The sequence below is a fragment of the Elgaria multicarinata genome, chromosome 4, assembly GCF_023053635.1.
Source record: "Elgaria multicarinata webbii isolate HBS135686 ecotype San Diego chromosome 4, rElgMul1.1.pri, whole genome shotgun sequence".
NCBI classification, from domain to species: Eukaryota; Metazoa; Chordata; class Lepidosauria; order Squamata; family Anguidae; genus Elgaria; species Elgaria multicarinata.
In genome coordinates this window covers 126,905,864-126,931,452 of record NC_086174.1, presented here as the reverse complement: position 1 = coordinate 126,931,452, position 25,589 = coordinate 126,905,864, and the positions used below count along the sequence as shown (strand labels likewise).

At 38.6% G+C, this 25,589-nt stretch overlaps 1 protein-coding gene across 2 annotated transcripts in view; it reads left to right on the top strand.

Annotated features, from left to right (window-relative positions):
* The window catches only part of KIDINS220 (kinase D interacting substrate 220), a 64,369-nt gene extending 39,614 nt beyond the window's left edge, over nucleotides 1-24,755 (top strand). Inside the window, exons 23-31 of one of the 2 annotated variants that reach the window (XM_063125142.1) lie at nucleotides 4,347-4,525; nucleotides 6,871-7,097; nucleotides 8,810-8,920; nucleotides 10,224-10,280; nucleotides 13,171-13,203; nucleotides 16,256-16,390; nucleotides 20,553-20,651; nucleotides 21,414-21,659; nucleotides 22,699-24,755. In XM_063125142.1, the coding sequence (XP_062981212.1) occupies nucleotides 4,347-4,525; nucleotides 6,871-7,097; nucleotides 8,810-8,920; nucleotides 10,224-10,280; nucleotides 13,171-13,203; nucleotides 16,256-16,390; nucleotides 20,553-20,651; nucleotides 21,414-21,659; nucleotides 22,699-23,967 (2,356 nt within the window). In that variant the 3' untranslated portion in view covers nucleotides 23,968-24,755. The remainder of the gene's footprint in view (nucleotides 1-4,346; nucleotides 4,526-6,870; nucleotides 7,098-8,809; nucleotides 8,921-10,223; nucleotides 10,281-13,170; nucleotides 13,204-16,255; nucleotides 16,391-20,552; nucleotides 20,652-21,413; nucleotides 21,660-22,698) is intronic. The other variant, XM_063125141.1, reaches the window with a different exon arrangement.
* The last annotated feature ends 834 nt before the right edge of the window (nucleotides 24,756-25,589 follow it).

Genomic DNA, 25,589 nt, shown 5'->3' with positions numbered 1-25,589 from the left:
ATGCTAAAGACTCACAGCAGCTTTTATTAAAAGCAACATTCCTCCCTCCCTCCCCTATCTTAACCTACCTTTTCTCCCTCCCCCCCTTTTCCTACTACAAGATATCCCTTCTGGTTCCTTGACAGTTTACCAACCACCACCACCCCAGTAAAATTTAGTTCCATCATATGTTCCCCTTCCCTTCTGTCCCACTCAAATTAGCAATGCCACACTTGCCTATTCACACAAGCAACTCAAACAACCCAATTTCTCCTCTTTATTCCCATCTCTCCCCCCGCCCCTGCCCAAGCACATCCCTCCCTAGTTAGGTTAAATCAGCATTGTTTCCTTGTAGCTGCTGTCGCTCCCCTTGATCCTAAAATAAATTTATTAGGAAAAGGAGCAAAGCACTGCCTATTCCCAAACTTCAATGGCAGCAAATATGGGAATGATTGAAGGGCACGTAAGGAAGATATTGACTGAATTCGGACAACATGATAACCAATGGTGGTTTAAATAGTCGACAGTTGATTATTTAATCCACCATGGGTTATTGTGTTGTATGGCAGGAATTTTTTTAACTAATGGCTGGTTATTAGGCCAAAATAACCAACGCTGTGCATAGTTGGCTATTTGAAATGCTGTTAGTTATCGTGTTGTGTGGAGGGCACCATTGGTTATTTCCTTGGCCACTGTTGGTTATTTCGTCAGCCACAGAGTTGCAAGGCAAGGGTCGTCAAAGCAGTGGTTGCCACTCCAGTCCAGCTGGCAGGATAGATTTTCGGCAGCAATGGCTAATGGGATACTTGGACTGGGGTGGGGAGAGAGGGCGGGAGATGAGTGAGTCAAGTCAGCGTGAACTAATAGTCAACTCAACACTGATCCTAATCCACACCACAGTTGTTGTGTGGGGAGTACCTCCTAGATAAACAACAGTCAAGTTGATTATTACCCCACTGTTGATTATCATGTTGTCCGAACACAGCCATTATATTGTCCCTTGTTGACCATCAATCTAACCATTTGTACCCACTGAACCCCCGCCCCCCACAGGTCCCTGTGACGATCTGTTGCTGTTTCTTCCATGTGATTTGCAGTCTCATCTGCAGTAGAAGCCCCTGTAGGAATTATCTGCTGTGTCTGGATTCTGGCACAACTCAGACATTGTTATTTGGATGTGTATTGTTTTTGTTAGTAAATTCCTTTTTTTGTGTGTTCATGGCATTCTCCTCTTCAGATTGCCTTAAAATACACCCAATTATCTAATTTCCACTAATTGTTTAATTTGGCTGCCAGGAATAATATGCACATATTTAGTATACTGTTTAATTCTTTCCTGTCTTTATGTTCTTGGTGTTCTGTATGACATTTTTGAATGATAACATTCTTGATACTTTGCAGGTAATTCCTTCCTTCCTTCCTTCCTTCCTTCCTTCCTTCCTTCCTTCCTTCCTTCATTTATATACCTCCCCATAGCCGAAACTCTCTGGGCGGTTTACAAAAGTTAAAAACAGTGGACATTAAAAACAAATATACAAAAATTTGAAACCATCAAAAGCATAAAAACAACAATATCCATTTAAAGCAACTATTCTTTGGCTGCTAACTTGCATGATGTCCCATGCCACTTTTTAACAAGTTAGACCAGTTGAATTTCTAAAAATTTAAGACTGGCAGTTCACACTTTCCAAATAACACAGAGCATGAATACATTACTCTTTCCCTCAACCCTTCATTATAACATCATATCCTTAATCTCAGAATCGTACCTTCAGTCTCTCTTCTTGGCTGTTGCATAGTAACATTCTTAATCTAGCTATGTTTCTAATCCCGTTCGATTATATCCCCGTTGTTCCGAGCATTTGATTTTTCTACTCTAGCCATCTCTAGGGTATATGTCGTTAGATGAAAGGTTCAATATCATTTCCAGATGGTGCCTCTTCAAACCATCATGGAAGCCCTGCAGCACAGGAACTTCCTACCACCATTTGTCCTCACTCAAATTTACCTGCATGAGTTTGCCGCAACAGGTTCTGGCCTAGAATGAGCAGCAGTTTCAGTTCTGAGATCTTCTCTTTGATGTATAATCTGTATCAGAGATCTTCACGTCATCTTTGGATAGGAGTATCAGCCAGTGCATTCTTTTGACAAACAGGTGTCCATGTCAGACTTTGCCCCAGGGTGTTGCTGCACATTCTGTCAGATGGGAAGTCTCTATAGCTGTACATTCTACTGGTGTCCCATAGAGGGTACCTATGGGGCAGCCACTTGGGCCTCTACATTTACCCTACGAACTAGATCAATTTGGGGTGCCTTTAAATGAAGTTTTAAAGAATATATTCTCTGAATGATGGCTGATGTGCCATCCTGTCTGTAATATAGACCAGTGCTGTTAAACATCCTGATCCAGGATCTACTGAAAAGAGAAAGGAAGTTGATACTTGCTCTGAGCATTCATTTTTCTTGGGTGGAAAGAAAATGTTTACCAAAAGTGGGGCAGAATCTCCAGGATAATTGTCAGGCTTAGCTTGAATTATTGAGGTTGATCTTCTAGTCCAGCCTTCCCAATCTGGTGCCCTCCAGATGTGTTGGACTACACCTCCTAGCATCCCCTAGCCAGCACATGTTGTAGTCCAACTTATCTGGAGGGCACTCGGTTGAGAAAGCCTGCTCTAGTCTATCCTCCAGTCATATTGGCACGTCCTCCATGGTTGCATTTCATTAAAGAAGAAAACATTGAAAAGTTCAGTTCAATCTTTTTGCAGTGTCACACACTGTTATGCTGTGTATTCAACCTGGAATAACCGTCTTGGCTAATCCTCCATTTACACTGGCAAGCAGATCTATAAGTCATTACCAAAATTGTTGTTCTTGAGTTTTTGCGCATTGTGCTGTTTCAGTAGCTACATGATTATTGCAAGATTTAAACTTAGATACAACATTTATCTAACAAGGCATTTAATGCCTTGTTAATTTTAAAATAGCTGAAGGGGGGCAATTAGGATGGGTTTTATGGTGAATGGGCAGATTAACCCTCCCCCCCCCACACTAAGGTCCAAGGTAAATCACACACCCCTAGTTGCTGTTTCCCACAGCTCCTACCTAAGTGTGAAGGGAGGTTATAGTGTAGTATCTCAATTTGGTTTTTATGAAGGCTATTTGGATTCCACAATTGCTACTGAATACATTTGAAAGTGTTGGTTGCTTTGAAAATCCTGGGGCAGATATTCATTTTGTGGGCTTGGCCTGGACTCAGACCTTCACTCATAGTTTAGTCTGCCAGCCTAGTGGAAAGACAAGTGTGCAAGAAGGTGACCAAAATTTGTACTTGTTGACCATTTCATGGAATTCCATTCCATGCTACTATCATTAGAATCAGTCTTCTCCATAACTGAAATGCCATTAATTACATTTTTATCCCAGCCTTCCTCTAAGGAACTCCAGGGTGGCATGCATGGTTCCTTCCCTCTCTCCCCCCCCCTTCTTTTATCATCCTCACCACAAGTCTTTGAGGTTCTAGTGTGACTGGCTGATCACTACCCCCCCCCCATGGCCCTTATGTTGCTTTTTGTAAGTTTCATGTTAATTCATGCTGCCTCCAGCTTCAAAGCTTCCATTACTGGCAGCGGATATTCTAAAAGAAGACTACTGTTGCCTCCATTATCATGCTTAGTTTTTGAATTGAGTTAGATTTTAAGGGCATGCAACTTTGCAAATACTTTTGTGTCTGAACGTTTTACATTTTTTTATCTGAGAAGCACAGGCACATAGTTTTGTGGCCCTTTGCCAAAAGATTATAATTTACATAAATATCTTTCGACATAACATTTTAATGTATTGAGCTCAGAAGGTTAGAATAGAGATTTCAATCTATAAACCAGCAGTAGGCTATTGGCTTCTGAACAGGAGCATTGTTCATCATATGCAGAACACTATTCACATTCAGACTTAAGCAGAGCTGGCATTAAAATTCAGCTAATTTGCTTCATGTGACTTCTCAGCTGTGGTTTTTCATTTAAGTCTTCAGCTCCTTTTCTTTTTGGAGTCTTGTTTTGCAAAAATCAGATGGTGGGGAAACTTTTTAACTCTTTGTTCTCTTTCTTAACTTTATTTGTAGTCCTCTCAAGCATGCATTGCAGAGATTGAACATCTGAAAATTCACAATTAGTTTATAGGTTCAGTTTGTGGATGATTTGAGGAAGAGCTTAGTTAGGCACGTATTTTTAATTTCAGTTCATTAGTAAGTTCATCTAAGATAAATGGGAGATTTGACTCTGGTTTTCTGATCCTTAGCCAAACTTAAAAGAAATATTGATAAACCTGTAGACTAACACTCTATATTCTTGATTTTCTTTTGCTTTCTTTAGAATTTCAAAGAATATTCCAACAACTAAAGATGTTGAGCCCCTACTTGAAATTGATGGGGATATTCGAAACTTTGAAGTATTTTTGTCTTCACGAACTCCAGTCCTTATAGCACGTGATGTAAAAACCTTTTTACCATGCACAGTAAACCTTGATCCAAAGCTCCGAGAAATTATTGCAGGTACATGTATTGCCAATTCAACTGCTCAATAGGAAATCTTTTAATACTACTATAGCATTTGTGTAAGCAAGTTATACTTTAAGAAGTGCACAAAGACAGTAACTGAAACACACCAGAACAAATCAGATATGTGATCACTTACAAGTATGTTTTATCTTTCCAATAACTAATATTTATTATTATTACATTTATATCCCAACAAAGGGTTGCCAGTTCTTTATAAAATATTGCTACAATATTCAGCTTTTATAATCTATAATATGTCATTTTGGCAAGGACTGGATATTATTGTAGTTTATTCTTTCATTTGTTACTAGCTGGAACATTGTTTAGCTTCTTTTATTTAGCGTTATAAGGTCCTAGCTGTACTGATAATGCAGGATGTATTTTTTCCCCCACAGAGAAATTTAATGAGACTTATGAGGTGTTTCCCCATGTTAAAATTTCCTGTTGAGAATAACCCTGTGAGTCAGAATATATGTGTTTCGCATTGCCAAATAACTGTATTTAAGATACTTATGGATTAGCTACAGAGTCTAAATTATAGTTCTGGAAGAATAAAAGCAGCCATTCATAAATTTATAAACTATCTGTATGGGTTGCTTTTCTCTTATTACAAAGGAGCACTCTTACAATGGCCCCGTTTAGAAGACACTTTAAACCACAGTGGTTAAGCCAGAAAGCCAGGCTGTGTTCAGAAGACACCTTAAACCATGGCTTTAAACATGGTGAATAAGGCTTTCTGCCTTAACCACCATGGTTAAAGCCGTGGTTTAAGGTGTCTTCTGAATGGGGCCAATGTGAGGACAGCTTTCGAGAGTCCTTGCAGCACTTGTCTAGCCTTGTACTTTTTGCAGTGAAAGAGACCTTTCTACTTAGGTTTTCCTTGCCAGAGAGAAGCAGGAACATGTTACGCTGATTGTTCCTTCCTTGTTTCAGAAAGCTGCTTTCTCCCTATTGACTGATCAGGACTTGCATAGGGATTTTAGTATACTTTTCCACATGTTAAAAATGTATTTTGGGGGATATTCCTGCAAGTTGGAATATAGAAATAATTGACAGTGCAGGATAACTTATTTCCTTTACAAACTCTTGTTCTCTTTGGCCTTGACTTACATGCAGCGAGACGAATCACCTTGAAAATATCTCCCATGACTCCTGAGTCTGTGGAACAGTCTATCTTTTTGAAAGACAATTCTCCTTTTGGACGCAGGAGAACATTCTGCATCAAGCTAAGTCATCTGGAATCAGAGAGGGAGGAATAAATTTGAAGGTCTGGAGAGAGGGGAGATATTTTCCCCTAACTGCTCTTCTGTGATGGCGAAAAAAGGCAGGCCTTTTCTGTCTCTCCCTCAGAGCTACTTTTATTCTGCACTACCAAACATATTTGTATTCTGACTTGCAGGAATATTCTCAACAAGAAATTGTAACATGGGGAAAAGTATATTAATGGTGAGTTACTTTTCTCTGTGGAAGGACAGAGGGATAGAAGGAGAGTGGCACATACTTTCCAAAAGTAGTAAGATCAATCTCCCTCCTTCCCAATTTTTGTACAGAAACTTTGCCCCAACTCTTCCTTTATTCCTACAATTAATTTCTCATAATAATTTCTCATAATTAATTTCTCATAATAATCTCATTTCATAAGTTTCAAGAATTCATTCTTCCCTTTCTGCCCTCGACCTGCATGTTCTCAGAAGACGGTGCTGAATGCCCCGGTTATTTCTAGGGAGATAAAAATACTGATAGGACAAAGTGTAAGCACAGGGCTTTGTTTCTTTTCCGCTACCTAAGTAGAGGGACAGACATCAGTTGTGAATATAGCTAGGGGGTTGAGGAAATGTATGTCCACAATCTATTGCTTTTCAAGAGTCCATGTCCCAGAAGAAATTAAGGCCATTTGGTGAGAACAACAATTCTCACCAAATGGCCTTAATTTGTGGTGTAATGGCAAAGGTGTTGGACTGGGAATCGGGAGATCTGGATTCTAGTCCCTACTCGGCCATGGAAACCCACTGGGTGACTTTGGGCCAGTCATGGACTCTCAGCCCGACCTACCTCACATGGTTGTTGTGATGATAACATGGAGAGGAGGAGGATTATGTACGTTGCCTTAGGTTCCTTGGAGGAAAAAAGGTGGGATATAAATGTAATGAATGAATAAATAAAAATAAATAAATTTAGCAGGAGGCTCTAATTTTTTTCTTTTTTTGTTAAACTATAATGCAAGAAACTCAATTCAGAACTTAACATTTATTTTTGTACTCTTTTGTATTTGTCAGATTGTAGTTCGTAAGTGTTGTTAGCCACATAACTTAATTACGTTTGTACATCAAACATTTCAGATGTCCGTGCTGCAAGAGACCAAATTAACATTGGAGCAATCCCATATCCTACATTGCCTTTACCAGAGGCAGCTCCTAGAGCATCATCAGTGTTTAGTCAGCCCTCGTCAGCCTGCTCTTCAACACACTCCTTCAATGGGCCTTTCAATGCGGGAGTTGTATCGCCACAACCTCACAGCAGCTACTACAGTGGAATGACAGGACCTCAGCATCCATTCTATAATAGAGTAAGAAAGAGAGCAGCTGTCTTAAATTTATATGAGATTGTATTTTGTTCATATCTTATAAATACTTGGTTAAAAACACATCAACAGTAGAAAACAGACAAAAATGTTAGTTAGTCTTTTTGATTGTAAATGCATGGCACCCCTAAACCATGGTGCAAAGTTTGAAGAAAATAAGTAACTAAGAACCTTTGAATAATTACAGGAGGCAGACAAATAAATGGAAGACTAGGATCCATGGATTTAGTCATGCATGGAAGAGAGGCTGTTTATCTGTAGAGGCAATCATGGATTTAAGTGATTATTCTTAGAATGTCCAAGCAAAGCCCCATGTATAGGTGTGGACTTGTAGCATATGTTGAACCAGACTTCTCAATGGAACAGCATGTTGCTGGTGCTACATATTAAAAGTGGGTTCAACCAGGAGGTGTTTTGCAATTTGGATACTTGTTGAACAGTTCAACAGTCCAGTTTGAACGATCATAACTTCGTTTAATAAGCCAAACCGTTTTATGTGCCTTTTGACTGTACACCATTCTTTTGCTTCTCTTCTTATGGTGTGAGTAGTCAAACCGGGAAGCTTCTAACTAACCGTTGTTTCCTGTTTCTTCTGAACAGGACAGCTATGGTTGCCAAGCTGGGAACAAGCCAGGATATTAAACCAACTTCAAATTGTGGTTTAACATCCTGACTTCTTCCAAAACAGATAGCCATAATTTCCCAATTCAGATGAAACAGGAAACTATGTTTAATTAGAGGTTTCTTGGTTTGACTACTCACACCTTAATGGGAGGAGCAATGGCGCTGTGTGCATAGGCAAAAGATTCGCTCATATTTCAGTTTATTAAGCTAAGATATGATTGTCCGCATGCAGCCATTATATGCAAACGCAATTTAAAAAATAGCAACAAATCAGCTTGTGTTGACTTCAACTTGCAAAGTAGATTAAGGGTGCAACCATGTACCTACTTACTTGGGAATAAGCCCCTAATGAACTTAAATATGACTTACTTCTGGGTAGTTATGTATAGGATGCTGCTGCAAGTGTTGATTTTGGACCCTGTGATCTAGACTCAAATACTTGCTTAGTTATGAATTTTCAAGGTGGCTTTGATGGATTTCACATTCTTTCAAACTTAGTTCTTTAAAGGGAATATCAGTGGTATATATCACAGGATAGTTAAATGTGCATCTGATAAGGTTGAGAAACAGTCTGAATTCCAAAAGTGGTGTAAAATTGAATAACAGATTGTCTCATGAATTCACCTTTGTAAGAGGGTCCTGTGGAACCCTTCCCAGATACGTAAACCATGGTCTCTCAATCACAGTTACTCCTATGGGGTTATTCTACCATTAGAATGAATAAATGGACATGCATTAATGTGGCTGTTCTGGCAGTTTTTCTAAATTGTATCATTCAATACATCTCCGATGAAGTTGTGTAAATGTTGTTGCAACTCATTTCAGAAATGTTTCATTACCTTAATGTTTGTCTCTCATCAAACTAAATTGGAAATCTCCCATTGGCTTCAAATGCGGTAGGTAACTACCTAACAATTCACCTTTTGATCATTTCAAACTAGATTGTTTAAAATACATCAAGAAGCAAAGTGTTTGAAACTTTTATGTTTTACATGTTTAAGTAGTATTTGTTGAATTAAGTTTTCTTTTGATTTTTGTAATGGTCCCTTTTTGTTACATGTTTCTTTCCATAGCCATTCTTTGCCCCATATGTTTACATGCCAAGGTATTACCCTGGCAGTTCTCATCTCACCTCACGTCCATCACTAAAATCGAGTTTGTCCAGGGAACAGAGCAGTGGTCTAGTAAGTATCACAAAAAGTAAATAAACATACTAACTTAAGATTAGTCAGTAATACAAAGCAGATGTATTTAATGTTGGCACACAAATGTGTAAACCAGTTTCTCTTAAATATCCTCTATAAAAAAATCTTAAATTTGTTTTTATTTAACAAGGCTAGCTAAGATTGTAAAATGCATCTTCTTCCACCTTTTTATAAACAAGTTTGTATACATAGAGTTCAAAATTTATCTAGTTTCTATCTAGTATTAAGAGTCTTACAGAATATTATTACAATGAAAATATGGAAGTCCTGTTACAGTAAGTAATAGGTGTAGTAAACAAGTTCATGTAAGGGTAGGTTTCATTTGCTATGATAAAATTATTAACTTTGATGCATTCACAGACATAAGAGAAAAGTTACATCTTTGATTAATTTAAGAACATTCGTAACCATAAAGACAAAAAACATGAATTAAACATTTGTATGTTTACATTCAGGTGTAAAACATAATACATTTCATTTTTAGTTTGTGTCAGTTAGAATTCTAATTTTCTGTCACTGTAGAAATTGAGCTTTTATAAGCATTTATGTAATTGTGCCATAATTCTATAAGTTTAAAATCTCTTAACAGGAACTCATATTGTATTGACTGCTGTTCAGCGGGAAATAGGCAGTATTAAAAACAACCACAAACTGATTAGTTCTAGATTATGGATGCCTTTAGGCAAAGCTGCTTTTAAATTTAGTTTTAAAATTCATCCAAATCAGGGATAGCCGTCCTAAGGCCTGTGAGACACAACTGAACTGCAAAGGCTTCTCTTTTGAAAGAGGGTTTTGTTCCCACTTCCCTGGAATGTCTGTACTACTGCTTAGTCATCGCTGAGGCTTAGGTTCAGTTCTATTCACAAATTATGCCTTGTGCTCACATGCTTCCTGCTCTTCCCCCTCATTTTTGGTTTGTGGGCAAATTATGGTTTGTACAACCATGGTTTGTCTAGTTCAGATGTAATGGCAAGCTATGGTTTGCTGCTAACCAGATGTTATGCAGGAAATCAGAGCATTCAAAGAGAAGAGGAGGGAACATATGAATTTAATGCGTATTCCTGACAGAGTAGCAGTGCAAGTTTGTTTGACAGACCAGGAAGAAAGCCTTGGTGGGCCACATTCAGCTCTTGTTAGTCTTACATTCCCTATCCTTGATTTTAAAACAATGTTTTTATAGAATGATGCATTCTTTGATACCTTTCCATCCATTGTTACTTCATATTTTTGTTGCATGCTTAACAATTTTGTCCAAATCATAATAATTTGTTGTTGTTGTTAGGATATTATCAAGGAGGATGCTGCTGAGTGGCTTCCTTCACCCACAGACCCCTCAATGGTAAATGAGTAGTCATGTGGTGTGGAACCTTAGCATCTCATTGCTTCTTCAACAGTAATGAGTCTGCTTTAATTATAACTGGTTCACTAACACTGCATCAGTGGCTTGATGAGCAATTAGAATAGATGAAGACTAATAAGCATAGTGTGTGTGAATGCCTACAAGAGCTAATATATTACTTATGAAACATACTGTAATGTTTGCCTTTCCCTTGCTACCGTTCAGTAGTTTGTGGAGTACAGTGTTTTTAGTGGAGTACAGTGTTTTTAGTGGAGTACAGTGTTTTCCATCTTCATTAGCAGTATGGTTCTGGCTAGTAAAAGAGACTTTGGATATTAGCTTTCTGCTTTTGTAGTAGTGAGTAGTTGATATATTCTCTATTTGGCTAAAATGTTTAATCTACCCTTGTCCTTTCTCAGTTACATCAGCGCATAAGGCTGCTGCAGTTGACAAGGCATAAGCTAGTCAAGGGGCAGTTGTGAGGATGAGAGGTCCCTGTCATGAGCCTAAGGGGCAAGTTAAATGTATATACTATAGTCATTTCTGACGTACAAATGTCTTCATAGCTTACACTAATCTTGGATCTTATTTCCCAGATTCCATTTTTAAAATTAGTAATTTGAAATCAGGTGTTATGCAGCTGGTTTTAGCCATGTCTTAGGAATGACCTTTGATGGATGACAACCCTTCTTTTATTGGCTTTAACTTGTTTTCTGCAGCAGCTCTTACTTGTATGGCTTTGTATACATATTCAAAATACTCATGCAGGAAAAGTGTGTCTTCCTCCTTCTTTCCTAGTACTTTAGAGGAAAAAGTCAAAGATTCTCATCCGGCTGTCCCCCCGCCCCCCGCCCCCCTTTGCTCACTGCTTATGCCAGTGCAGATTATGGGCCTGTGTGGTTATGAGTCACTAGCAACCAATACGTTTCAGTGGCCTATCCTAGCCTACTTTGTCTAGCTGCATGCTTGGTGTTGAGGTAACAGCCAGTGACTCTCACCACCCACCACCCTGCAACCTCATGGGCCGTGACTGGTGCAGCTGCACTTCCAGGGCTCTGCATAGGAGAGGCAAGTACATGGCCTAATTATAACATGGGCAAGGTTGGAATGATCCTGTGATATGATTTGGAAATCCACCCTAACATGATACTGAAGTAGCAAGGGACCTACTCAAAGGGGATGCCAAGAGAAGACTACACATAGAAGCATTCAGATAAACAGAGAAAATAATGCAATTTGTGTGAATAGCAAAATACAACCTGATTCTCTGTTGTTGAATCTATTGTAAGATGGGAGGTTATTTTCCATACGTAGTGGATTTACTTTTTCAAACAGCTGTATAATATACAAATTCTTACCTTGCACCTCCTCTCTTTATACATGATTGAATTCTAATTAATCAAAAGGTGCTTACCTGATCACTTTTATTATTTCTTAGTAATTATTTGCAAAAATACAAGTAAACACAGTTTGAGGGTGGTATTGAAACTAAGGTTCAGAGGTTACAGAATAGCATCAACTGGTTTTTGAATGTACACATAGAGTAGATATAAAAAACAGTATTAAAATGTTTGATTCACCAAAATTCCAGGTTTTTGGAAATCTCTCCAGACTGTGACTACCATAAATATTAGGGCCTTGAGTTGGTTGCAAAATCTTTATAACGTACATGTCTTTGTACCAGTTCAGACATGTACATTATAAAGATTTTGCAACCAATAAAACTTATATACTTCAGTTTATGTTTTATTAAGCATGGTGGTACCATGATTACTGAAAGGAAAGCATTAACAAATCAAGCTAGAACCAGTTAAAGATGTTGGCAATATGGGAAAATGAGGCATTTAGTTTTTATTAAAAATCGAGCCTTTTTCATGTCAAAGCATGGTATGGGCATGGGTTTGGGTTTTTGCCTAATGGTATTATGCATGTAATAAACATAAACCTGTTGTAAAGGGTCCTGCAGAATTTTTTCTTTAGCTTAATGGGCTAAGCTGTTCTGAAACCATTGTTTTCAGTGGGACTTCTGCTGGATTGTAATGAGTGAACAGAATTTGTTATCCTTATGGCCCTGAACTGTGCATGCAACTGGGTCCTGTTATCTTCTGGAAAGGCAAGGAACCGCACAAAGGCAAGGAAAGCATAAGCCATACCAGCAATGAAAAATGATGGGAAGGGCCTAGCTTTCCTTGAAGGAAGAATTTCCTGGACTGCAGGCCCATGTTCGCAATATGAAATCAGGCCAATTTTAATGTACCTTTAATATTAAATGTTGAGTTCTTTCTGGGAGCTACGAGTTTTAATTAAAAAAATTTGAAGAAATCTTCTATATCCTAATGTATAGCTTCTAAAAGAATTTTACTTTTATTTCAAGGCAAAAGTGTAACAAGCCACTGGGCCCATTCAGAAGACACCTTAAACCATGGTTTTAACCATGGTGAATAAGGCTTTATTCACTGTGGTTAAAGCCATGGTTTAAGGTGTCTTCTGGGGCCACTGAATTGTACAACCCCTCCCCCAAACACCATTGTACGTGGTTCAGATCCAAAGAGTTGATTTAACTATGCATAAGGATTTTGGCCAGTCCAGTGGGATTTTGACTTTTTTTGAGCAGTTATTCACCCATTACCATGTCGAAAACTGCTTTTGAAGCGGCTTGTCATGTAGTATGGGAGCTTACAGAGACACAAGCTCAAAATTACCTTGAGTATGTAGATGTAGTTGCACATTTCTTTGGATCCTGGCCAGTGTATTTTAATTCAGCGATGTTTCATTTTTCAAAAGTTGTGATCCTCCATCACTTTAAAGGAAATATCTAGGTATCTGTACTAGTTCAGTCTCATGTTTCATGTTAAGCTGTGTCATCTTTTTTTTGTCCTTTTCCCTAAAGCAGTATAAAACTGGGTTAAAAAGACAGAGACAGGTACAGCAACTTTCTGCAAACCGTTCACTTACTTTTATATTATCATTATAGATGTCCATATTAGCACTTCATGCTGGCTGTCTGTACACTAATGCACTTTACAGGCCTTGAGGATTGCTTTGACATCCTGCTTTCTAGGTTTTGCATGGCAAATACTTAGTAGGATAATGTTCTCTCATCATTTTTGAAAAACACTACAACTGGAAAAAAAGCCAGTTTTAAGTATTATCCTAATTCATACATGTTATAACAAATATCACTAAAAGCATTTGCACTGCTTATTATTTAGGCACTGCTTTTTATTATAAGGAGTGTTCTGGATTAAATTAAATCTCTGTTATAGGGTTCATTCCCTGTCATCAATAATCTTTGTATTTTCTCATAATTTTTATGAAGAAATAAATCTTCTTTAAATTAGTTTACATTGCATGCTGAAACTACTATTTGTCAGTGAAATATGGCATCAGTCTATTACATTTTGTATTTTAGCACTCCCCCCCCCCCCACTTTTCTCACTGTTTTTTACATAATTGTACAGTTGGAATCACAACTGAATTCTTAACAAATCTCATAGAGGTATAATATAGAATTTAATTCACATAGATAAAACTATCAACAACTAATGCATCTAGGATTTATTATGTGTAACGTTAGAATTACTCAGTTGGGGGATTTTAGTTCACCTTTCACAGAAGGTTTTTATTCATTATATACATTATAAAAATGATGACGTCTGTGAAAAAAATGTTGTGCTCATTAGAAGCTGATTGTGGAGGTGGGCTACATAGTGCAGTCCAGACTGCTTGCTACTGCTACATATCATTAATAATAAAAAAAATCAAATAAATATTGACCAAGAAAGGTGGAAGGCTTGATCATTTGTGTCCATGCAGCCATAGACTGTATATGTACATCCCCGCCCCATTCAATGCACAAGAGAAAGGTTTTTTATCCCATTGGAGCAGACTTTTATATGTACACTGAAAACTATCTTCTCAGCCTCCAAACAATAATGCACACACTTCTCCCTGAATATCAGTATGAATAGCTTGTGAGAAATGTATGGACTCATTGACCATTTAGATCATTTAAAGAAAAAAAAACTTTGTCAATGTTGGGCCTGTTCAGACAACACGCTAAGCCATGTTTAGGCCGCTAACCCTTTTGCAGCAAATGGATAATGAGTGTGTTTAAATCATGGTCAGACACCATGGTTAGGAATGGTTCACAAGACACAGCTATAATATTTAGCTTAAAATGCTTAACCACTGTGGCTTAGCAGACAATCTTTTCAATACGTGTTTTTAAAACTTGTCCAGGGAATTTTAAACTCTTTTAAAAATTACACTTGTCTTATTGATTAATTTTTATTACATGAAATATTTCATGGGTCCTTTTTGTATTGATGAATTCAGAATCTTTTAGAATTAAATTTTGAAATGATATCCTAGTATATAGATTATGTAAAAGTAAACTAAATAGGCATTCTCCTTTTTTATACACATGAGGCATACTGAGAAATGTGGTTTTCATTTTATGAGAGAGCAAACATTTTTAGTAGTGGGCTTGGCATGAACATTGGAGGACCCAAGTAGACAGAGAGTTCTTATCCCGATCTTTTTCTGCTTTTTTTTTTTTTAAAAAATGTTACTTGCCTCAAGCAAAGTTGCAGTCTTGGGGTTTTTTCCAGACTTTTTCTGGATGCCACCTTTGTTGTCATAATTTGGCTTCCAATGACTTCGTTGAAATTTGCTACCTATTCCTGGAAGTCAGCAGAGTGTAAAAGCCCCAGAAAGGCATTTGATGCTGCTGTTTCAGAGAGGGTATAAGGGAAAATGTCAAGGTAAAATGTTGTTACTATTCCTTCCTGAAGCAATTCAGTGTTCTAGGTCTTGCAGTGCTAAAAGATTCTCAAGAAGAAATCATGACATGCAGTTACATCCCTTCCTGCAAATATTTTTGGGGTTGTTGTTGGCACCAGAAATCTCTTTGAAAGAACTTTGTTGGTGTGTGACCGTAATAAATGAAATGCTGATAGAAATATCTAATCCTATGTCCCAGTTATCAGTTCTCAAACTTGTTTATGAATCTGTAGTCAGTGAGTTTTCCCCGTCTTTCGGAGTATAAAAAAATGGTATTTGAGAGTTTCTCAGAGCACTGGGATGATTTTGAGTTAAGTGAGGGTATCACTGTCTTTCTTAGGGCCTCTTCACTTTTGGGTGACAGACATGCATTTTTAAAGACATACATTTTAAAATACATGTTCCCATAGCAGAGAACATTAGCCAATTGTAGCTTTTATTGTGGCCAGTTTTGAACATGCACTTATTTCCCTCACAAATTACATACACATTACACGCACGAGTTAGAAAAACATGAAGAGCCCTTACATGGCACTATTGCTGCGTTGGATACTTCCACGAGATTAAATGTCTAAAATATGGGTGACACCTTTTTGTTTCCACCTTTATTGGCTCAGGCAAATGTTAGAACTTGCAGATATTAGTTAAGATGTGGTTTAAGGATACTATTGGATATTGCTTCACCTGACCTAGCATCTCACTGTAATTATGCTCCCAATGTGCCAGGAACCCTTGTGAGAAGTGTAGAATGATATTTTGAGCATTTCCCATGGTTCTTTGTAGTTGGACTTCTTGCCTTGCCCAATAGGCCCTGCTCCGACTAAAGAATTGAGCACTGAAAATGTTTCTCAAGAATAAATATCTTGCAGAGGTCATCATTTCATTTTAAAAATCTACAAACATCTTGAGGAAATCTCTAATGGAAGTTGTTCCTTATAACAATATACCATGAAGATGTGCTTTTTTGTTTAGTTTTTAAAAAATATTTACTAAACTGGAATATTACCCTAGAAAGGATATTTCCTCCAATGGAGCACCTGATGATATGCCCATAATGTAATTCCTGGTGGTGTTACCTCTCAGTGGTGACTTATAGAGATGTTAAGCTTTGTTGGCTTTTCTTTGCATAATGTGCAGTAGACATAATGAGCATTTGACATATTGCATGTATGTACTTCTCCCTTGCATAGGGAACAGTCCCAGGCTCGGGAGCATCCCATGTGCCTTTGAGCTCAATGACTGTTGATGCTGTCTGCGAAAAACTGAAACAGATAGAAGGATTAGACCAGACTATGCTGACTCAGTACTCTGCAACTATCAAGAAGGTGAGTTTCTGCATGTATAAATTGCACACCTATCTTTGGTTTCTAAGAGATATCAACCTTACAGGGAAAATATATATATATTTAAGATTATGCCTAAATAATTATATCCAATACATCAAATATAATACAGATGTTTGTTCCATTGACAAAATGTCGTGAATTAATTAAATATAGATCTTACCCATGGGGTTAAACAAGATTTATTGGTTTTATTTTGTAGGACTAAGCCAAATGAAGTAGGAGGATGTTTTGGATCTGGGAGGAGAGATGACTTTCCCTATTGGTAGACCCATTCTTTATAAGAGTTTAAAATAAGAAAAAGAATTGCAATAGGTTGTCACCAACAGATAGAACCTCCTGACATACACTAGTCTGTCCATCTGCTTGGGGATTCCTAAGCCCTTTTGCAAAGTGTCTGTTCCTTCAGTACAGCTCTAGGAAAAAATAGAGAAAGGCATCCTGATTTTTCTTGCCTTTACAAAGATCTTATGAAAATCCTAAGAACACAAGTGGTAGCTTTGCAGCCATGCAATTTTTCCCAAAAGAAATTCCCTTTTAAAATCCATACAACCAAATATCCATATATATATACATACATACACACACACACAGTGTGTGTATGTGTATATATATATATATATATATATAGAGAGAGAGAGAGAGAGAGAGAGAGAGAGAAGGAAAAACAAGGGAAGGCAACAAACACATACACAGAATTTCAAACAAAATAAATGCAATCAAACTAACTTAGCTGGTTATATTTTACCTTCTTGAACTTGAGTAGAATCGATGCAGAATTCACTGCACAGAAGATGGTCTGAGAGAAAGCATCTTTGGCCTCCTGATTAGATGTTAGGAAGGCAGGAAGTGAGAGAGTACTCTCACTTTTATAGGAATATACATTCAGTCCAAGTTGCCCTCCTTAGTGGAGACTGAGTGGGTTTTTTAAATCCAGTTTGGGATGCTCCCCATTTCTGATGCCAATTTCTAGGTGGCTGGACTCACCATTTTTAGGACCTTTCATGCACATCTCAAAAGAGACAATTGGTTCCAATCAGGCAGACTATTATGAAAAAGAGCTTAATAAACCGATGGATGTTGGAGAACAAAAGGTGAGGTTTGACCTGTTCCAGTGACCTGGCATGGTGTCAGTTTACCAGATGCTCCAGTAGACACTGAGCTATATCAGAATTTAGGGTTCTTTTATGTGGTGGGAGAAGGTGTATTTTACAAACATTGCTCCACGTCCATTTCTGGGAGACTTTTATTTTGCAATGGGCACTGTAGAGAAGGTGCTTCAACACATTCATTCTCCCCCTCCCCTCCCAATAAGTACTGCACAATAACCTGGTTTGTTTTTGTTTCAAGTAAAGTTGAGTCTTTTATCTTATCTTTTCTAAACCCTTGTCACAGGCTATGAGGAATAACTCTCACATTTGCTTCTCTTCCTTGATTTGGCCAAAGTTGATGGTGTTGGCTTTGACTCGTTCTTATCTGTTTCATCTGCCTAAAGCGATACCATATGGTCACTAGGAGATACTTCAGTGCCCTTCCAAACATACATTCTAGTGACTTCTGGCACTTGGAACAGCAGTAATAAAATCGTAAGACATGACGAGATAAAGTACAAGATCTTTTGGCTCTCTCCTGGCTCTCTCCTGGAATCACCAAATTCCTCCTCCTCTTCTCACTTCCAGTCCAGATTTCTTCAGACATCTTCAGTTCTGATACAACCCTGTTAATGGGTTGTCAGATGTCATCTTTTATTTAAGGAACACCTCTTATTTTTAAGACTACTGCAGATAACATGAAAAAACATTCATTTCGCTTGCACCTTTTCACATGCACACACAAGAACTGCATAGGAAACATCTTGTATTCCTAAGATCTAAATACTCCTTAAAGAATATTTAAGAACAGTTTGAATATTTAAGAACATCCCAAAATTGTGGGATTTTGTCAGTGGAGGCATTTAGTTATGGCTTTGGACTAGATGACCTGAGTGGTCTCTCATTACTTTGATTTTCCTGAAGGTTTGAAAATATTGCAGCCCTACTTAATTATATATGATGTCTTTAAGCTTCTCTGTGTCTGTGAGTCATACATAGGAAGCCTGTACTCATTCGCAGAATTACTAAATTGCTAAACTATTGAAAAATTCCACGTCACCATGCAACCTCATAAGCAGCCACTTCACCTGGCCCATAATTTTCTTCCTGGCTCCCCATCAGCTTTGAAACAATCCTGTATTTACAAGACAATTTTCTAAGGGAAGAAGGGAAAATATATAAAGATTTGTTGGAAGTGTTTGACATTTCTTTAACTCATTTTAAATTCTTGCCACTAAAACAGAAAGACTGAGTAGTTTGTCAGAAAATATGTCCCCATAACACCTCCCTTTCAGAGTAACTCAGAAACTTGGGTGCAGGAAAGGGAGATCAGAAAAATATGGTTTTCTTTTTTCTCTCCAAACCCAGGGCTCAAAGAAATTATCCCCTCCGCCTGCAGTATTTTTCTCCCTGCATCTATACAATTTAATGGAGTGAAGCCAGTCTGTGAGATTGTATTGGAGGGTGAGAGAATTTGGCAGGGGCTTTTCAGTTGCTACACCACACTTATGAGTGTTTTTTTAAAAAAACAGCTTACTGTCATTGACTTAAAAAAATATTTTATGGCCTTCTATATGTCTTTATGGGTCTTGTTTTTAATACAGTCAGTAAGCTTACTTATTTACATTTCCAAGTTCTTAATTATGTAGCATTAAGCATTTTCAGGTTTTTTCCCCACTAGGAATTTTATAAAAAGACATCTTAAATTGCTTTGAGAGAGGTTGAGTTAGCAGTTTTTAGTAGCCTTCCCAGCTTTTCCAATGAAGTTAAAATCAGCTATTTTCTAAAAAATATGTTGCACCCTGAAGGACCAGCTTTGCAGCTTAGGGAGTAAGCAGTACTTAGTAGTAAACTTAGAGCAGGGGCACAGAAGCCACATGTGATGCCGGCTTGGGGATTGAGTGCCACCCCCCCCCACCCCCACCCCACCACCCCAGCGGTCTTGATACAAATGGCTCTTTCCTCACCGCTAGCGATGGGCAAAGTACAATCTGGGGAAGGATCTCTGTGGGAGGGAGTGGAGAGTACAGGTGGTGGGAAAATCGGCGGAAGGGAGATTTGATGGTGGCTGTGTGGTAAAGGCCTTGGGGTGTGCAAGTTGTGCACTTCTGGCTGCGACCGTGTCTGGGGTTGGCACTTCTGGATTCAGTTAGCCATGAGCTGGTTATACCCAGACTGGATTATTCCAGTGCTGGGTTGTTAAAGACATCTTGGAAACTTGAATTGGTTCAAAATACAGTTGCCAGAAGGCACAATGACTGGATCATGTAACACCTATCCTACCCCAGTTCCACTGGTTACCAGTTTGTTTCTGGGTTCAATTTATGGAGTTAATTTTGACCTATATAGCTGTGTAAACTGTCTGTGACCAGGGCAGGATCTACACTACTGCTTTAAAACAGTAGTGACAACTGTTGGGGCTCAGGATACGTTGCATATACAGTTTTCAAAACGTTTTCAAAGTGCCTTATCCTGCTTGGTGTAGATCTGGCCCTGGTTAGCTAAAGGACTACCTTACCAGTATGAGCCTACCCACTGAAGATTGTCATCTCAGTATCGGAGACAGAGCTTTTTCTGGAGTGTCACCTCAGTGATAGAATTCCTTCCCTGAGAAAACTTGGCATAATCCCTCTCTTCATTCTTCTAAGCATGCTTTGCAAACACTGTTATTCAGAAAGGCCTTTTATGACAATATTTTTAAAAAACTTGACACATTTAGAAAATAATCCTTCTAAACTGTGCTGTTCTTTTTATTTATTGTTATTTTGATTGTGCACGTATTTCTGAGTGTGTGGGTCTGTACACACACACACTTACAATTAACCAATGTACAATTTTAATGATTACTCCTCTTCATTTTATGCCATAATGGAAACCATGTTTGTATGTTTTATTAAAGACTTCAGCATTTCTTTCTTTAGTTTTCAGACTGATAAAGTCATATAATCCCTGTAATATTCCCATGTGAAATTTCATTCTGGTTTTTTAGCCTAAGAAATATTTAAAGGTGGTAATGAAAAATTAACTATTTTGTATTTGTAAAATTTATTTAGGCAAACATAAATGGTCGTGTTTTAGCACAGTGCAACATTGATGAACTGAAGCGAGAGATGAACATGAACTTTGGTGACTGGCATCTCTTCAGGAGTGCAGTAAGACCATTTTAAGTCGTATGTACAAATACGAAGGATTGTAATGGTTATGTAGCCTAATGGTATGCATGCTTAAGTGAAAGTAAGTTCTGCTGTGTTCAGTAGGGTTTGGTACTAAGTGCTCCATCACACCAGCGATTTTTTGCACATTCCCCATTCCTGGTATGCAGTTTTGCAGCCCGGTACCCACATGACATCATTCATGTCCTGCACTCATTTTGGCTCTTACCCTCCATGTTTCATTTCTTTTTGGAGTGTAGAAAGTCTGGATTATTTTCCCTCCCTGCGAAATAAATGCTCTCCTCCCTCCCGTGAATTTCTGTGATTGCGTTCTTTGTTGGGGGCTGTGTGTCTAACAGCGGTCTCGCTAACAAAAGAGGGCAGTGCGATTCTCCACTCCACTGTGAAGGGGGAGGGAGAAAGGTCCCATTTAACTCTATGTTTTTAGTCCTGAGTAAGCATGACCAGGGGTACATTTTCGCCTTGAAAGAAATGTGCTAAATGCACCCTCCTTGCCCCCAGCTCACTCGTTTTTAAAGATAAAGAGATCAAAATTGGCACAGTGATAGCTCTTAAGTAGAGCTTTCAGCATGCCAAGTTTGAATGAGATCGGTCCATCCCTTGATTTTTTGACAATTGACCATTCTGTCATCTGGTTTCACTTAGGTTTCATCCAGTATTTAACAATTTCAACCAAATTGCCTTTTAATAGATGCCCATGCTCTCCTAGCTGCATCCTCATAGCTCTACTTCTTGCATTAGGTACTTGAAATGAGAAATGCAGAAAGTCAAGCTGTCCATGAAGATTCTCGGGCAGGGAATGAACATGCCAATGCACTTCCTCATAATGATCTTGCTCATCGTCCTGCGCTGAATAGCGAATTGCCTCATACTGAACTTACTGGTCTTCCGGGTCAAGCTCCCTATGCCCTCAATTTCAGCTTTGAAGAACTCAACACTATTGGTCTAGAAGAAGCCGCTCCACGTCATAGTAACCTAAGCTGGCAGGTAATCTCTCTTCAAAGTAGCCTTTGTTTCAGGCCAATCTCTTTGTGTTAAGAGTAGTAAGTTTTCTGAGTGTAAGCCACCATTACAAGGAGTAAAAGCCCATACTTGTTTCAAATCAACAGGCACATTGATGGCATGTAGATTAATACAAACGGGAAAGACCACATTTTATGTTCGTTTCTAGTTCAGCATCCCTAAGTGTCTTTTCAAGATGTGCAGCCATATGCCCCATTCCGGTTCCATGTACACTAGATATAAACAGAATTCCCTCTATCTGAAAGTGTTTCTCACTTTCACTTTGATAGAGGGGCAGCTCTGGATGTATAAAGAGGTGTTTGGGTGTGGGTGGGTGTTGCTCATGGAATTGAATGGGGAAGCCTGCTCATGCAGCACTCTAGAATGGGACAAAATGTGTTGTGTTAGGGATGCCTGTGTATTTCTGCATACCTGGCAGGAATCTATATACTCTCCTTTTGATCCTGCACATCTGATAAATGAGGTACTTGAAATGAGAAATGTAGAAATTCAGCTGTCCACGAAAACATTCATACGGTAGGTGCACATATTGGTTTGATTTCTCACAAAATCTCACTCAGTAGTTGGCATGCTCAGCACTGAATATTCCCATCATATGCAAGTTATGTGTTCTGCCACTGAGCTGTTGGCCACCAGTTTGTGAAGGGGCCAAACGTGATGCAACTCCATTCACAACAGTGGGTAGTGTCCAGTGCTGTCACAGTGCTAGAACTAGTGATGTTAATGAGTTTCAGCAGCAAATAGCTACTTTTCCCCTACGCCGAGGAAGTGCTAATGACATTGTACTGGCATTGGTTTGTGCTTGCACTGTGATAGCATTGAATACTACCCCGTGTTCTTGCATTTAATTGCTTATAGCTAACCTCTGTAGGTCTGAAGAAAATGTATTTGAACAAAACTTTAAAATGAGTGTAAAATATTTGTAACTATCCTTTCCACTTTTAAAGGGCTGAAGTATACCCAGAAAATTTTGTATCGATGTGTTTTCTTTCTCTCTGTACAGTCACAAGCCCGCCGAACTCCAAGCCTTTCAAGCCTCAATTCTCAAGATTCTAGTATTGAAATTTCAAAGCTTACTGATAAGGTTCAAGCAGAGTATAGAGATGCATATAGAGAATATATTGCTCAAATGTCACAACTAGAAGGGGGCGTGAGTTCTAGTACTGTGAGTGGTAGATCTTCCCCACATAGCTCAGCAGCCTTCTATATGGGGCAGAGCACATCCACAGGCTCTCTCCAGTCCAGTATGGAACAAGATAAGGGAAAGGATGCAGAACAGAAACAAGATGATGGAAGAAAGTCCTTCTTGATTAAACGGAATGATGTTGCAGACTATAGTACTTCAGGCGTGTCTACTAGTGATGCATCTCCGTTGGATCCCATTACTGAAGAAGATGAAAAATCAGATCAGTCTGGATCCAAGCTTCTTCCAGGGAAGAAATCTTCAGAAAGAACCAGCATTTTCCAAGCTGCAGATCTAAAGCTGAAGGGAGTAGCTCTGCGCTATCAGAAACTTCCAAGTGATGAAGATGAGTCTGGAACAGAAGAATCTGATAATACTCCCCTCCTCAAGGAAGGGAAAGACAGGAAAATAGAAGGGAAAACAGAGAAGCAACCCAAATCTCCAGAACATGGATCCGAGCCCATTAGGACCCTGATTAAAGCAAAGGAGTACTTGACAGACGCTCTTCTAGACAAAAAGGATTCCTCTGACTCTGGGGTAAGATCCAATGAAAGCTCTCCAAACCACTCTCTCCATAATGATGGAGATGACTCCCAGCTTGAAAAAGCAAATCTCATTGAGCTGGAAGATGATGGCCGCAGTGGGAAAAGGGGAATTCCCCACAGCTTGAGTGGCCTTCAAGATCCCACCATGGCACGTATGTCAATTTGCTCAGAAGATAAGAAAAGCCCTTCAGACAGCAGCTTGATAGCAAGCAGTCCCGAAGAGAACTGGCCAGCGTGCCAGAAAGTCTACAATTTAAACCGTACCCCAAGCACAGTCACCCTGAATAACAACAGTGCCCCAACCAACAGAGCCAATCAAAATTTTGAGGAGACTGAAAGCATCAGAGAGCCACCTCAGATCATTTTGCACCCTGGTTCAAGTTCTAATTCTGTTCCAGTTCAGAATGATAACATCAAAGGCGTGGCCCACAAACGTAGCCAGCGTTCAAGTTATGCCAGACTTTCAAAAGATGCTTCTGAGCTCCTTACTGTTACTGGCTCAGATGCTGCAGGCTTCGGAGAAGAGAGAGAAAGTATTCTTTAAAAGAAATCCAAATGAAATTATAGCCTGCCTGAACGAGAATGCGTGTGTTGGTTTTTACACACTCTCCTTCTTTTGTTAGTTTCTGATTGGGTATATACATTTTTGTTAGATTTCCTTACCATGACTTGGTTCCCTGTCTCTGCTGTTGTTATCAGGGATAATTTAAGGGTGCAACCATCCAAAGTTAGGCATAAATTCCTTGGTCTGCATGATGAAAAGGGAAATAATTTTGCGGTTGAGATGATCTCACAGAAACAGAAATGAATAGCTTCCTATTTATATTTTTAAAAATTAATTAGGAAAGTGGGTCAAGGCTTGGGGAAGGGATGTATCATGTCAAGTGAAGCCACCGGCTACAGTGTTCCAGAACTGAAATCCACAGAAACAACTATTTACATTTTCTAGTTCTGTATATGTCACTTTTAAAAGCATTGACGGTTTAAATACTGATACAGAATTGTCAAAATATAACTCTTATTCATTGATTTTACCTAATATGTCCTTGGAATGTCAAATGTGTGACTGTGTCAACAAGTTTTAAAAAATTATTGCATGCTGAAAATGTTACTTGTGGCTGATATTTGGATATTGTTGACAGAATTTACTGTACGTTCTAGATAGTGAACATAGTAGTGTGACCATGGTGTTACATGAAGCCATTTGCGGAGTACAGTTTGGGTGTAGTCTGTTAGGAATATTTACAGTTTTAAAAAATAATGGCCTTTGATTAATAGGTTGTATCTGATTGTGGAAAGCAAGAGGAATTGGAGGTTGTCATTACCTTAGTAGTAAGTAAAAATAATCTAATGTTTGACATCGTGTAGCAAAACAGCACATAACTGTGTCCTTTTGTTTTAGCATTGTGTCTGTTTTTAGTATCGTGTCTGTAACATTGGTAATTTGTACTGCAAATGAAATATGCATGATTTTGAATATGACTGGCGAATCATATATATTCCACTAAGTTCAGAGAAGATAATAAAATAACAAGCATGCTGCTCTTGTGTCAGATGTTTTTTATTTACTTTTAATGGTTGCGCCCTTTGGAAGCATTAAAGGCAACTGTGTTCTAAAACAAATTATTAGGTGGAGAAGTATGAAGCACCAACATCTCTATGTAGTCAGTGTTGGATGGGGAGCTGTTGGATACTCTGAAAAGAGCAAGAATTCTCCACCTTTTGTAGAGAACTTTAGCTATTGGGCAGTATAGAAATGAAATAAACAAATAAATAAAGCAATTTCCTTTGGTTGACCTGTCAGCCTGGTTGAAATCCAGTCCAACCGCTGTGCTGTATATAGATGTTTCTTCAATGAGCGCCTGTGCCTTTGTTTGGATGTGGGTGAGAGATCTTTGCCTGCCATGTGGGTTTACACACAGGATGGAATCCAGCTAGTTTCCTCTCAACAGAAGGCTTCTGTTGGAGGAATGGGGGAAATTTGCAATTTTGAACAATAATCCCTTCCTCCTGCTGCCCCCATTAACTCTTGGGAGGGGGTCCAGGGCCTGCAAGGGAGAATTTCTGAAAATTGCACCCCTTCCTGATCCACTGGTGGAAATTTTCCATCGGCAGAAGGAAACTAGTTGGATTCCATCTGGAGCTTTTCCTTTCTTATTGGGAAAA